Source organism: Zea mays, chromosome 9 (genome assembly GCF_902167145.1).
Source record: "Zea mays cultivar B73 chromosome 9, Zm-B73-REFERENCE-NAM-5.0, whole genome shotgun sequence".
In the NCBI taxonomy this organism is placed as follows: Eukaryota; Viridiplantae; Streptophyta; class Magnoliopsida; order Poales; family Poaceae; genus Zea; species Zea mays.
Genome location: NC_050104.1, coordinates 157,761,281 through 157,776,363, shown reverse-complemented (window position 1 = coordinate 157,776,363; position 15,083 = coordinate 157,761,281). Strand labels below are relative to the sequence as shown.

Sequence of the window (15,083 nt, the reverse complement as noted above, 5' to 3'; positions counted from 1 at the left end):
TAATGAGGCTGATATGTTCCAAATATGCATACATATTGGTGACCCTACAGACAGTTGCTGATGAAAGTAGCATATGGTATTTAGCAGGGGCCCATGAGTTCCTCCTTTGGTCAATCACCTTGGCCACGTAGTCTGTTGTGGGTGTTTTGGTCATAAAAAAACTGGAAAGCACCACGTAGTCTGTTGTGGGTGTTTTGGTCATAATAAAAACTAGAAAGCACTTTAAACTTTCTAACTTGAGGGGGCCAAGGTGATTTATAAGTCACTCCCTATGTACTTGTTTCTCTCAATGAAATGAACACATCTCTCACTCATTTTTGACAATACCACTTGGAAGCAATAGCGAATGCATCTTTAAACAACATAGCTGCTAAAATTAGTCTAACATCATGATCAATATTGCATCAGAGAAGAACATTAAAAAAAGTTTGAGTATCTATGTAAACATGATGAACACTTAACAACAAATTATTCAATGGATTTTTTTGGACAAAAAAGAGTATACATTCGACCAAACCTGATGAGGGTGCTGCCTTGATTTCCAAGAAGGGGACTGGGCAGCAACATATTTTAAAACGTCAAAGAAAGTATTTTGCCCTACCGAAGCAGCCTTATGGAAGTAAAGGACAACCATATCGGTGGCTCGAGCTCTGAGCTCAAGAAGATTTCGGTCGATTTCATTCTCATGCTGAGAAATACATGGCTTAAAGAAAGTTCCATAAACATATGTAGTTCCCTGTAATGAAAACACACATCAGCCTATGCAAAAAACTGTAAGATAGAAGAAGCAAAGGACAAACTAAGTACCTTTGTCTTAGGGTACCACAAATATACAAAGAACAACAGCTTTACTTCTAAGTAAAACGGTAGCCTTCATCATGAGGGCACACAATGTTAGAGTATGTCAATGAACTGAAGAAAATCACAAGCTTTCGCAGTCTCACCATGATATTGTAAAATCTCCAAATCTCTCCAAAACTGTCAACAGGGCAACTAAAATCCTAGAGACAGGAAATGGTTCCTAATGAACTCATCTGCATCACTATTGTATTTGTTGTGTGTTCATCAAACCATACCTTCCAATGGTGAAGATCGAAAAGGATAGTAAATGCCCTCTTTGCTCGTGACCCTTCTTCAACCTGACAAACTGGTGTACAAAATGAGCTAGGGGGATTGTGGCTAACAGGCTCTGCCTGGCGCCCACATCCTCACCTCTTGGCGAGGCTGTTGGAGACATCGAGGCCGCCACCATGGCACGTGTAGGAGACCGGACGAGGTACCCGTCAATGGACCCCCTCGACACCGTCGTCGCTACGATGTGAGTATGCGACCCGAGTCACAGCGGGTCGTCTTTGCACGATAAGGGCCACCTCTTCTTGTCCAGGAAGAACTGCGGAGGGGAAGACCGCAGGGAGGAGTTAGGGCTCGGAGGTAGAGAGGGGAATGTGGCCTGGTGCTGGGATTAGGGTTTTACCTGGTCAATTTGGGGGCGAGAGGAGCCCGACGCCATTGCGGAGATGCAGCAAAGAAGGGGATGGGGGCGGGGGAGATTTGCATCGCAGGGGCGGGGGCAGACGGCGCCGGATCCACCTTCGCTTCCTACAACGGCAATGGTGGCGAGGTGGTGGTCATCGCTGAAGAGGAGGAGGAGGAAGGCGAGCGGGGGCTTGAAGACGATGTTGGTCCCCGCCCTACCATCGTGGCCGTCGATCTCTCACGCTGCCACCGCTCCCTGGTCCCTACACCTCCCTCACTCTCATGGCTATGTAGCAGGTGCGCGCGATGGGCGGGCGTCGGGGTGGGGATTGCATCGCGGGGTGGGTGCAGGGGCGACATTCGCGGGGACGGGCGCGGGGGTAGGCGGGGACATGGCGCGGGGGAGGCGGAGGCACGGATTTGATCTACACTATCCTCTTAATAGTTAGTAGAGATAAACTATATATAACTGTATGTTTTAATATTTTTTTGGTGGATGCTCCTGTCTAAGTCAGCGACAAAACAAATAACAAAGCTAGGGATGAAAACAGATACTTTTTAGTCTTTTTTCTCTTCAATTGCGGATTAGTAGGATATATAATCTGTTATGCAAATTCATATTTTTATTCTTAAAGATTCATAAAATTTAAATATTAAATCTATCATATATCTTTTCAAATGATAGATATAAAGTTCTTATATCAATGCAGAAACGGATACAAATTTAAATAATTTTTCACTTTTTATTGTTATAGTGAGAAAATAATATATAAACAATTTATGTAAATTATATTCTTATTTATAATAATAAGATTGATAACAGCAAAATATGCATCGAATTTCATAGCTATTTATTTTAAAATATTAAATTTATGGTAATACCACTTTTATTCATAAGTCTAAACCGCCCGATAAAAACTCAACGGCCAGATCAGCACCATCCCCATGCCACTCTGAGAACTTCCCGCACCTGCTCAGCTAGTCCTAACCCGGAGCCACGAAGGCGATCCATGGCGGCGACGGGTTTGCTCCGACGTGCGGCCGCGTCGTCGCTACCCCGCCTCCCTTCCGGAATTTCCCTCATACAGCCTCCTCTCCCTGCCCCTCTCACCGAGTCGCAGTCGCTCGTGATCCCCGGCATCGGCGCCGCTGCCGGACCAGCCATGGAGCTCATGGCCGTCCCTAAGAAGAAGGTGCGTTTTGGTCACCCCGCTCCCTTTACATTGGTCGTGGTTCATCCTGTTACATAGGCTGCTAGATAGGTGTCGTCTGTTATTGGTGGTCATGGGCTCATGGCTTGAAGGTTGGTGACGTGACGTAGCGTGGTGCGCTCTACCTGTTCGTTGAATTGCCTGTGAGCAGAAGGGCGTGTCCGCGTGTCCTTGCGAAATGTTTAGCTAGCGTTTTGTAAAAACTGACGAGTGTTGATTGGTTGGTAGCCTGATAGGAGTGTTGGTAGGGTTCTGCATTTAGGCTAATAGAACGGAAAAAACATTGCACCAAGAATCTTAAGTGGGGTAATTGTAGGGCTGGTCATACAACTGATACTTTTCCATAACCTACCTGACCAACTTTTTGTTATGTGTTGTGATTGATGATTCGAGCAGTAAGTTGATATATCTCAAATGTGTGGAACTCATTAGTGTATTGCCATCCAGTGTGATAAATCTGGGTTATACATACAGTTGTATGAAGAACACTAAACATGTGAATCCAACTGGCCTCTTTAGTAAAATCTACATCATTCATTGTTTTATTTTATATGCTTAGAGCAAAGGCTAATAGTTTAGCCAGCGGCCGGCTATAAGTCATTGATATGTCCTTTAGAGCTAACTATATAGTCATTGCATGTAATAGGTTTGTTGGCTGCTAGAACGTTGAACAATTATTATTAGGCCCACCCTCATACTCTCATTCTTTCACAACTTGTTCTGAAAACTGTGCTACAACTGGCTCAGCCCGCTTCTTCTCTTCCCTCTCCTCTAATTTGACATAAATCTGATGTGGCAAACCATTTAGCCTGCATACATCATCATATTATACTTGCTCTTAGATTGTGGATCCCAAGTTTTTTAGAAACTAGTTATTTGGTTTATGCTTGTTGCCTTTTCGAGGCAATGATGTCGGTAGACACCCTTATGTTCTTATACTGTTTCAGGTCTCCAAGTACAAGAAGGGTTTGAGGAATGGACCCAAAGCCTTGAAGTCTGTGCCGGTCATTATTCGCTGCAGGTACATCTAAAAGCTATGTTTTCCTATACCTCTATTTAAGTTTGGTCTTAGTAATCTTGACATGCTACATATTGTCTTTTTTTTTTGCCAATTCCAGAGTAGTTGTGATTTTTTTTTGTAAACGTGGTTGTTGGGCTGATGAGGGAGGAAAAAACTGTGTTACTATATTTTTTAGCAAGACCTCGCCCTTTAAATGTCTAGGAAGTCTGTGACCAAGAGCTGCAGAGGCGGATTACTATACTTTTAACAAAATAACAACATCCTCACTCTTCAGGGTCTCTAGCCACAGCTGCTGATAAGGTCTAGTGGGACAGTAGTTAGGCGATTAATGGAGAGATTTGCCATGCCATATAGCAACAGTTTGATTGTGCATTACTGAACACATGATATATCCCTGGACATGATATGGAATGTGATTATCACAATTCAGTTTCCTGCCTTGACAATCTTCATAACTATCTTCATATTTTGTTGATGTTTCATGTGTTTTTCTTTATGTTATTATAGAATAGTTAGAGCAAAAACTCCTCAAGTTTGTCACAGAAAAATACTTCCATCTTCTGAATGTTCCTAACAAGTGCGGTTTCATGGTGCACGTGTTAGGAATATTCAGAGAAAAAATACTGGTGTGGGTGTGTAGGTGTTGTTTGTAAGGGTTGTAAACCTTTCGTATGTAATGTTATACAAGTCTCCTGCTTGTTAAAAAGAACGGTGCCCTTGTGGCCTTGTTGCCCATCCCTGTCATTACATGGATAAACTTTTGGTGCCTAGCAGGTGCTGCGGCCGAGTGAAGCTGCCTCACTTCTACTGCTGCAGCGGAGAAAGAGGAAACCCAAGCGAGTCAAGCTCATAAATGTTTTGCTTTCCTACTCTGGGGCCTGGGCACTATGCTAATTCTCAACTCTGCATATCGTAATACCACTGAAATAAATTCTCAAATGACATTTGGTATTTCTAGGGATGAAAGTGGTAATCCGAACTGTTAGAACAAATTTAATATTTTAAAATAGATATGTATAAAATTTAATGTTGATCTTTTCATATGTTATCAAACACATTAGTACAAATATGAATAAAATATTATATAAGTTGTTTTATGTATTATTTGCTCCCTACAACATAAAAAGTTGAAAAAAATTACCGAATTTGCTTTCGAATCCATACCGAAGTTTATATCTATTATTTGAGAAAATGTAGGATGAATTTGAGGTTTACCTTTTATGAATCTTAACAAGCTGGATGTTAAAAATAAGAATACAAATTTGTATTGTATATTCTATATCCTATTTATTCGCAATCAAAGGAAAAACTAATTACCGAAAAAATACCGTTTCCGACCGTTTTCATCCCCGTATTTCACCTATTGTTCTGTACACTTACTATAGTTTGAATTGAAAGTTCTCTCTGCTCGTGGCAAGAACGTACACTTATGATATAAGTGCCTATATTGACGTAATACTAGTTTGAATTCGAAGTAGCAGCTTCAAAGTTCTCTGTGCTTGTTGCAGGAGCGGACACGTTCTAATATAAGGAACTATTGACGTAGTAGTATTAGTGTAGTAGCAACCATTCTATGTGTTAACGATCGTCAGAAACTGAGCTCTCGTTGGATTGTAGGAAAAAAAATACGAATGAGTAACTGTAGTGCCATTTGGTTTTCTTTGTTCTGCACATATATTTATATCATATTCTTATGTTTTTCTATTCCTGTATTTTTTTCAATCCTGTATTTCAAAGGGGGTTTAAAAAGATACATCATGAGACCTATAATTATAGCTAAATTTATCTATTTTATTGAAGCATGGAAGGATATTGTATGTACAATCACTGTTGCAGCAGTTTCGTTCCCAGCCCCCCAAAAAAGTTATTGTCGCGTGGCAGATGAGGCATTGTTCGGCACCAAAACTCTTTCACAGGACACGGAGATATCCGATTTCTGTGGATCGATGAATCATGCAGTGCGGAAGAGAAAATCGCTGCAATTTCTGGTGGCCCGACGGGCTACCGATTGGGGTCGGTGCCCGGCTGCCGAGTGCCGAGCGGATACTAAGGGCGTGTTTGCGACCCTGCACCAAGCTGGCTCGGCCTGCCCTACTGGCCCAGCCCCAGGTTGGCATGGCCCAGTTGGTGCAAATCCCTATGTTTGTGTTGCTGTACAAAATAAGCTCGGCCCAGGCGAGAACATGTTTGTGACCCTTACAGACAGCTGGGCTAAGAGGCCAACTGCCCAACTGCCAAACTGGGAATATGTTTGGCAGTTGGCTGTGGTCGGCCTGGCCCATAGACAGGAAATAGAGATGGACATTGCTAACATAAAAAAGAGATGGACATTGCTGACAGAAAATAGAGGATTAGAACAACATATGTCAATTGAACAATACAAGCATCAACTGAGTTAGCCTCAGACAAAATTAACTTAACTTCATCAATTATTGTCATTGCTGGCTACAAGTTACTATCAAAGAAGCCATCTCTATTTTCATGTGATCTTCCTCAGAATAACATATCCATCTGCAACAGGTAGTTGGGCATCCATCTGCAACATATCCATCAAAGAAGACAGGCAAGATTGACAATAGCAATGATTTTCCTCAGATATAATTGCCATTTTCATGTGATCTTTTAACTTGGAGCATAAGGAACATAGCTGGGCAGCCATGAAACCATGATATTCATCCAACCCAGCCATCAAGTCATCTATGGTGGATAACAGTTGCATTGGGCATGGATGTGCCCCATGGTTCCATGGCAATAATCACAACATGGTGGAAACAACATAATTTTCAGCATATGCCCAGTACCTCACAATTTAAAGATCATCCACATTAACACGGGCAATAATGACAACATGGTTCCATGGCAATTATGTCATCATAGGCATAAAGGAAAGCACAAGTAAACACGGGCCTCAGCTGCACTACAACACATCCAATGCAAATGCTCCTCAGATTAGTGTATATAGCATCATTGGCCAAGTAAAAACTTCAATCATAGTATGAAATGTTTGAGCCTTACAATAAAAACTTCAATCATAGTAAAAACTTCAATCACAGTAAGAATACAAATAGTGCCTTACAATAAGTTTGAGCCCAATAGCTTAGGGTTCAAATGGTGTCCACCCAAATGTTACCTATTGTTAGCCACCCTCCTAGGTAAATTAGACAAAAGGACTGGTGGGAGTAAACCAGACTGCACACCAAAATGTCTACAACAAATTATTCCTAGTTGTAGTCAAAAGAGAGAGTGAGCAGGAAGAGAGAATGGGTGGTGGTGCACACCAACATGTAATTCATCTACATGTAGTAGTTCTTGGCTAGGAAGGTCCTAAGCCAAATGTTTCTATGTGCCTCAGTCATGTGAACAAAGCCCCTGCCTTGAACAAATGAAACCATCACTACTGTCAAGGCAGCTGCTTGCTTACACAACAGCTCGCGGCTCAAAGAGGGATCCATCTACATGCATATAACAATGATACAAGAATTAATCTAATCATACCCTGCTTGGCCTCAGCATGTTTGCAAAATGAATCAGTAAGGAAAAAGAACACGGCTGCATCATCTATATGATACCTCCAAGTGAACGTAAAGGACAACATCATCGACCAATTTAATATAAATCCAAAGCAAACCACATGAAAATCAAACTCGCAGCAGGTATAACATGAACAACACACTGTACCAAACCCTAACTCATGAACAATGAACCAGAAAATAGAACGATTGGGGGTTGATTTCACCTTGGGGTAAAGGTCGTAGCAACGGAGACGGAGCAGATCTAGAAGTATAGGAAGCAGATCGACCAGAGACGAAGCGACGAAGCAGATGCCCAACGCCACGGAGTCCCGGCACCAGGCGGAGCTGGACGCAGCCGCGACGCACAGCCACTCGCCGCCGGTCTCTCACGAGGGAGGGAGGGGGTGGAAGAAGAACGAGCAGCGAGAGGAGGGGAAAAGGAGGGTGCACCGTCGCCATATATAGCCGCAAGAGGATTCACCGGAGCGCTCCTTCCCGCGCGCGCGAAAACCTCACCATTCCCGCGCGAGCCCGCGCGAGCTCCCGCCAGCCACCTCGCCCGCCGCCACATTCCGCCAGTGCGCCGCGCGCAGCCGCGCTCCCAGGAAACGAACCCTAGCCGCGTTTCCTGGGAGCCACCCAGGAGGCAGCCTTTTGGCTGGTTTCAGCCAGGCCGCGAAACGGGCCAGCCTTGCAAACAAAGCTAGTTGCAGCCCACGGGCGCAACCGGGCTACTGGGCCACCCTCCCAAACACGCCCTAAACGACTGGCGGCGGCTCGCGTTGGCCATTCTCCTCGCATCACGGTCTGCATCCGAGAGGTGGTAATTGTACAGCTGGGATGATAAATGATCGTGATCTAAATGTTTTTTTCTAATTTTTAAGCTAAATTAATTTTAGTATAAAATAAATAGAAATAAAGTTCGATGCTAACATGATTTAATCCTTAAATTTTATAATATAAAATTTAGAGTCCATCATATTGATATATGTGACGACATGTATGTGTATATGTGTATTACTATTTATATAAATAGTAAACAACAATAAAATATGCACAAACACAAAGAACCGATTGTACCCTGCGGAAGGACCGATGCTTAAGGTATCAGTGGCTTTATTCACACGAGACATCTCGTGTGTATGTTATAGTGTATAAAATAAGATGTATAGAGAAATAATTGGAGACGTTAAATACAGGGACAATTTTTAGGCCGTGTTCGGACCAAATAAAGCCTTAGGGCTACTTTGGGAATCTTATATCCCCTTGGGGATTGGAGATGATTGAGGTGGAAATAAACTAATTTTCTTTCCAATTATCTTCAATCCTGAAGGGGATTTAAGTTTCTAAATTAGTTCTTAAAAAGATGCAGTAAATCTATTATACCTTTTCTATTCTACCATATAAGACATAACTATATTTTATATTTTTATCCTAGTCTTATAATATAAAGAGTTTTCTTAGAGAGAATTAAATATATTCTTGATCTTTTGAATCAGATATGGTTACTATGACATCAGAGTATATATCTCTACTAACTATTAAGAGGGGATTGTAGACTGCCCCCGCCTCCTACCCCGCCTGCCAGCCGCTGACCCCGCCGCGATCGCTCCGCGCGAACCCCGCCGCGAAGCGCCCGCCCGGCCGGTTCTCCCAACCCTTCTTCGTTCGCCCCGGCCTCAGCGCCGCATCCTCCGCGATGCTCGCGATGTCCTCCCTACTGAGACAGCCGTCGGGACGTACGCCCAGCCGCCTCCCCCACCGCAAAAGAGGAAGTTGGTGGCGCCACGGGAGGACCGATGTGGGAGCGATGGATTCGATGATCTCATCCCTGGGTCCCTCCTCATCGCGTCGATTGATCCCCAGCAAGCACAAACAGGTTCTTCTCCAACCCTTCCAACCCGCCGCGACCGCTCCGCGCGAACCCCGCCGCGAAGCGCCCGCCCGACCGGTTCTCCCAACCCTTCTCCGTTCGCCCCGGCCTCAGCGCCGCATCCTCCGCGATGCTCGCGATGTCCTCCCTACCGAGACAGCCGCCGGGACGTACGCCCAGCCGCCTCCCCCACCGCAAAAGAGGAAGTTGGTGGCGCCACAGGAGGACCGATGTGGGAGCGATGGATTCGATGATCTCATCCCTGGGTCCCTCCTCATCGCGTCGATTGATCCCCAGCAAGCACAAACAGGTTCTTCTCCAACCCTTCCAAACCGCCGCGACCGCTCCGCGCGAACCCCGCCGGAAGCGCCCGCCCGGCCGGTTCTCCCAACCCTTCTCTGTTCGCCCCGGCCTCAGCGCCGCATCCTCCGCGATGCTCGCGATGTCCTCCCTACCGAGACAGCCGCCGGGACGTACGCCCAGTCGCCTCCCCCACCGCAAAAGAGGAAGTTGGTGGCGCCCGGGAGGACCGATGTGGGAGCGATGGATTCGATGATCTCATCCCTGGGTCCCACCGTGAGGTGTTGGAAGGGTTGGAGCTCTACTAACTATTAAGAGGGGATTGTAGACTGCCCCCGCCTCCTATCCCGCCTGCCAGCCGCTGACCCCGCCGCGACCGCTCCGCGCGAACCCCGCCGCGAAGCGCCCGCCCGACCGGTTCTCCCAACCCTTCTCCGTTCGCCCCGGCCTCAGCGCCGCATCCTCCGCGATGCTCGCGATGTCCTCCCTATTGAGACAGCTGATGACATTCTGTATTCTGTTTTTTGCATGCTTAATGATATTGGTGTTACTCTAATGACTACAGAAAATGACATCCGATTTCCTGGGTACTTCTAGATTTGGGTTGATGCGACTTGGTTTGTCTGTACAGTTTTGATCTGGCATGGTGTTTTTGACGATAGAGCTGCCTGACGCCAAGGGTGTGAAGTAGAACTTAAAGCCTAAAGGCCATTTCAACTTGTCAGCTAAGGGCTCAGATGACTCGCCCTGCGAGTTTGACCTTGAGTTGTTTGATGTTGTCTATTTAATACATGTTGAATGTAGCGTTTCAGATTTTGATTGTATTGGCCTTCCTATTTGCAGGAGAGCAAAGCAGTTGTTGTTCCAAGAACCATATGCTACCAGAACAAGAAAGATGCGAGCGGTTGGTGGCCAAGGCTCCTGAAAAAGGACTTGTGTTCTTGAAGGTTGACTGGACAAATGGTAGGATGAGGATGGCGAAGATGTTGGATGTTAGTATTTCACTTTTGGTTGATTATGTTTTTTCTTATGCGCCTGACAACTCTAGACATGCAACCAAACGTGTTTTATTCTTGTTCCTGTTTTGTTTTCCTTATGTATTAATTTTTTAACTTGTAATGCACATGATGTTTTTCTTATGTATTAATTCCTTAACTTGTAATGCACATGATGTTTTTTTATGTATTAATTCCTTAACTTTTAAAGCACATGATGAAGGCTAGTTGTCGGATAAGTTCTCTTAAACTTTGGTAAGCTTATGTACTTTTTCTTTGGATCTTTTGAATCAATTACAAGGTAATTCATTTAAAAATCATAGTAACACACGTGTAGCTAAATATCATATATAAAAGTCTGCATTATATTGATGTGTGCAATGTAGTTGTGAAACAACTAGACTAAAATAACAAAATTTATGTATGGGTAGGATCATAAATGTATTAAGAAACTTTTTCTCATAACAGTATCGTAGTATTATGTGTTTCCGTTACAACGCACGGACACTCCCCTAGTAATGGAAGATAGATGGTCCGAAGCGTTTCGGTTCGCGTAGCAGAACTGCTCGTGCAACAAGCAAACAACCCAAGAGCCGGGAGAGTTGGTGACTGCGAGGCCGAGACAGGGGATAGATTGAGAGAGCCAGAGAGGTGGGCAGATGGCGACACCGTCGTCGTCGCTTTGCTCCAGCTTCGCCTCCCTGCGGACCGCCTCCATCGGCCACCCCCGCGGCATCGCGTCATCTACGCCCAGGTTGGTTTTCCCTTCCCTGCTTCCTGTTTGGCGTGTCCCGAGTAGCAACGCCCGGGCGCGTGAGGTATGGAGGTAGTAGCACCGAGCGGGCGGGTGACCGCCTCTTTCATTCGGTCGCATCTCGCTCCTCGTCGGCAGTAGTTTCTAGCGATCCCGTGTCCCGTTGCGGCGTTGCCGCCCCCGATGGCTCCGTGTGGCGCTGCTGCGAATTGCCTATTGAGCAGAACATGGATTGCAGCTCTCGTGTCTCTCGGGGGCTGGTTGAGTGCAACGTGTGCCCCCCAAGTTGCTGGTGATGAGCTCTGTAGGCTCTGGATCGCCATATTACCTTGATCTCGCTTATGGAGGAGTTTGTCTGTCTGGAAAAGTAATGGATCATGCTTGCTTATGCTTAAGTTGGCACTTCTCATGTCTGTGATGCTAGCTACTGGTACTGGAAGTAATATTTGCTCCGTGTTACCTGTTAACTAGAGAGCAGGGGGAAATGGGCAAACGGATCTAGTCATGCCACTTGATGCTGCTGCGTAATTCGGTTCATGACTTCATTGGTTCCGAATTATGAGCTTATCTCTTTGTTTGTGTTTTATGGTTTCTTTAACAAATCTGTTCTATGGTTTCTAGGAAGGCGTTCCAAGTGAGGGCATCAGCTCGGGTTGACAAGTTCTCAAAGAGTGATATCATTGTGTCCCCTTCGATTCTGTCTGCAAACTTCGCCAAGCTTGGTGATCAGGTCTGTTGAGATACTAGCATCCAGTCATCCACCTTCCACCAAACTCCATTTCCTTAGACGATTTGTTGCCCTGACAATTACTTGTGAATATGTACTACACGCATGTTATTATGTTAGGCACTTAGGCTACTATTGAAGGAATAGCTTGGTAATGCCATATTCATTACGTCAACAAACTTGGCCTCACACAATGTATTCCTGTTCACCAGCCCATTAGCAACTTTTTCTCAACTTCTTTCACAATAAATAAGGCAATAGAGTAAGCACTGTTATGCATTTTCTTGATGCCAACTGGCTTAGATTTTGTCTTTATATTGCCATTCTGTTTACATATTACTAGGTAAAAGCCGTGGAGGTGGCAGGATGTGACTGGATTCATGTCGATGTCATGGACGGGCGCTTTGTGCCAAATATCACAATTGGACCTTTGGTTGTTGATGCTCTGCGTCCTGTGACTGATCTTCCATTGGATGTACATCTGGTATTGTTCTCAAAGCCCCAGTCAGGTTTTTAGGTGCTGTACTTTCATCCCTGATTGCCCCCTTCTGAATGCGGGGATTTCTTATTTTTGTCACAGATGATTGTGGAACCTGAGCAGCGAGTCCCTGATTTTATCAAGGCAGGTGCTGATATTGTTAGTGTCCACTGTGAACAAACATCGACCATCCATTTGCACAGAACAGTCAATCAGGTAATATCTGTACCACCTTATATTTACAAGTTAATGCTCAGATAATAGTATGGAACTTCAATGTATTTGGATATAAATACCAACGAATGTGGCTTTTACCTTCTTGCTTGGTGTTGTACAACACAAATGGCTTCAACGAATATTTTGCTTAAACCCTTCACTGTATTTTTTTCATTCAGGATTTAGCTAATCATGGACTATTACGTAATGAATGTTTTTCTTTGTGTGTGTGTGTGTGTTTGTTTGTTTTGTGAGGCTGAATTATTACTAATTACTGGGCTCCAACAATAGCTATAGGAGCACATTTGCTACTTGCTAGTGTTAGGCCTACAACAAACCACATTCCTAAATGTATTTAGTTACGATATAGGATTATTTGGCCCACCAATTTCCTTTGCAGATCTTTGAAAACCATTGGGATGTACTGTTGTCTTTTATCCTTGTGGCATGCTGTAAGTTGGAATTGAGTTATCTTTCCACTATCTATCAGATTAAAAGTCTAGGAGCAAAGGCAGGAGTTGTTTTGAATCCAGCGACTCCACTCAATGCAATTGATTACATTCTTGATGGTAAGATCATGATGCTCATTTCGGCATATTTGTTATCTTGGCAAAGTTGACATGTGTAAAGTTCAGAAAATTTGTCGATGTTACTATACCAGGTTTGGAATGTCCATTATTGCCAGATTAGCTTCCAAAAGCCCTGTAATATATCCATGAGTGAATGTATACTTTTGTAGCTGGTAGTTGGTAACTGATAGTAGTAAATGATGACTGTTGAGGGTCGATACTGGAGTGAGTACATACTCCATTCAGGGTAGGCATGTGAAGCATCAATCAGGGTGCTCCCTCCTGTTATTCAGCCAGTGATGTTTATTTTGAATAATAGCATAACCATTGAGGCAAATTGTGGTGCTGCTTGGATAATTTGTGACAGTTTTGACCAGTGGCACTCTCGACCTTCTTGGCTACGCAGCATGTAGTCATAAAGTCTACATTGAAACATTTGAAGTTGCTTTAGCATACGTTTGACTACCTTTATCATCAATGCATCAGTAACGTGATAAGCTCACATGTCCCGACATTCTAATTACAATACTTTACTTCCTTTCCATGTAGTTGTTGACCTGGTGTTGATTATGTCTGTGAATCCTGGGTTTGGTGGCCAGAGCTTTATCGAGAGTCAAGTAAGGAAAATTGCAGAATTGAGAAGGTTATGTGCAGAGAAGGTAATATCCCCTTGTTTCCTTTCAAGTATTCTCACTCACTGCCCTCAGTCCCTTATGTTCAAAGCATTGTAGGTGTCAATCACTTTCTTTTTTTCTTTTTTTGTAGGGAGTGAACCCCTGGATTGAGGTTGATGGTGGTGTTGGTCCGAAAAATGCCTACAAGGTGACATGTTTAGACTTTTTCCATGCTGGCATTTAACTTTAACCTATCCTATGGCACTTGTGTTTGGCAGTCCTGAACTAATCTTCTAGTCCAGTTTGGTGCTAAAATTGTTTTCCTACTTTAAATGGCAGGTTATTGAAGCTGGGGCGAATGCCATCGTTGCTGGCTCTGCAGTTTTCGGGGCTCCAGACTACGCTGAAGGCATGGTTTCTTCTCAGTGCCATTCATGCTCTAAATTTGAAATTCCATACAGGTTCCAAATCAAATATACGATGTCAGCCGCTACTAAAGTTTTTATTATTATTATTGATGATCCTCTTGCAATTCTGCAGCTATCAAAGGAATCAAGACCAGCCAAAGGCCTGCAGCTGTACACGCATAAGGAACTGGACGTGTGATCGTGCTCTGTTCAGGTTTAGCAGTGTTGGGATTCGTATAGATAGATGTGTCTTGTTTTCGAGCCATACGTTATACTGGAGATGAAAGGAGACGGAGGAAATATTTCTCTACGTGGGTGAATCAATCATGTGGACGGTAATCACATGACGACAAAGCATATGGACGAGCGCTGGCTCACGAGACAGAGTAATCAACGGGAGAGGCTTCTAGACAGCTCTGCATGTCCATTCCCTCTATAAACAGGAGAGCAGTTCAGTCTCCATTGTAAAGGCACCCAGATATAGAAGAAAGAAATAAAGAGCTCTCTATTTGTCTCTGTTTCTATCGTGTTATTCTCTATGCATTGATAGAACAATTTCTTATCACCACGAGTTCTCCCAAACTTTGTATGCCAGCGAACCTGTGAATCTCTTGTGTAGCCAACGCTGTGCTGTGTCGACTAAGTTCTGGCGAAGTCGCATGGGACCTTTCCATCTTACGCCAAGTCTAACTACAATTTAAATTTAAATTAGAGCATCTTCATTTGTTTGCCAACATTGGGGAAAAAAAATCCTCCAACACCTAATCTTTCCGCATCTAGAAAAAACGGCTAAATCACGCTAAAATATATACATGCGTACTGATTCACCGATCTAGAGTGGAAAGACTTGGGAAAGAATAGTAAGGGGTGTTTGAATGCAATAGTTAGCTAAAAAATTGCTAATGGAATTAGCTAGCTAACAAATATATA

At 44.0% G+C, this 15,083-nt stretch overlaps 2 protein-coding genes across 3 annotated transcripts; both read left to right on the top strand.

Moving 5' to 3' along the window:
• Positions 1–2,421: 2,421 nt before the first annotated feature.
• On the top strand, positions 2,422–4,735 carry LOC100282208 (uncharacterized). Its single transcript, NM_001155120.2, has 3 exons — positions 2,422–2,669; positions 3,635–3,708; positions 4,483–4,735. Exons 1-3 carry the CDS (start codon positions 2,487–2,489, stop codon positions 4,559–4,561), a joined length of 336 nt encoding a protein of 111 aa, NP_001148592.2. The 5' UTR covers positions 2,422–2,486; the 3' UTR covers positions 4,562–4,735.
• Positions 4,736–10,929: 6,194 nt separating this feature from the next.
• On the top strand, positions 10,930–14,675 carry LOC100282201 (ribulose-phosphate 3-epimerase). 2 transcript variants are annotated; one of them, NM_001155113.1, is given in 9 exon segments: positions 10,930–11,142; positions 11,764–11,872; positions 12,213–12,353; positions 12,450–12,563; positions 13,054–13,132; positions 13,682–13,791; positions 13,898–13,954; positions 14,086–14,155; positions 14,287–14,675. In NM_001155113.1, coding segments are annotated over 9 exon segments (825 nt in total). In that variant the 5' UTR covers positions 10,930–11,047; the 3' UTR covers positions 14,337–14,675.
• Positions 14,676–15,083: the final 408 nt, after the last annotated feature.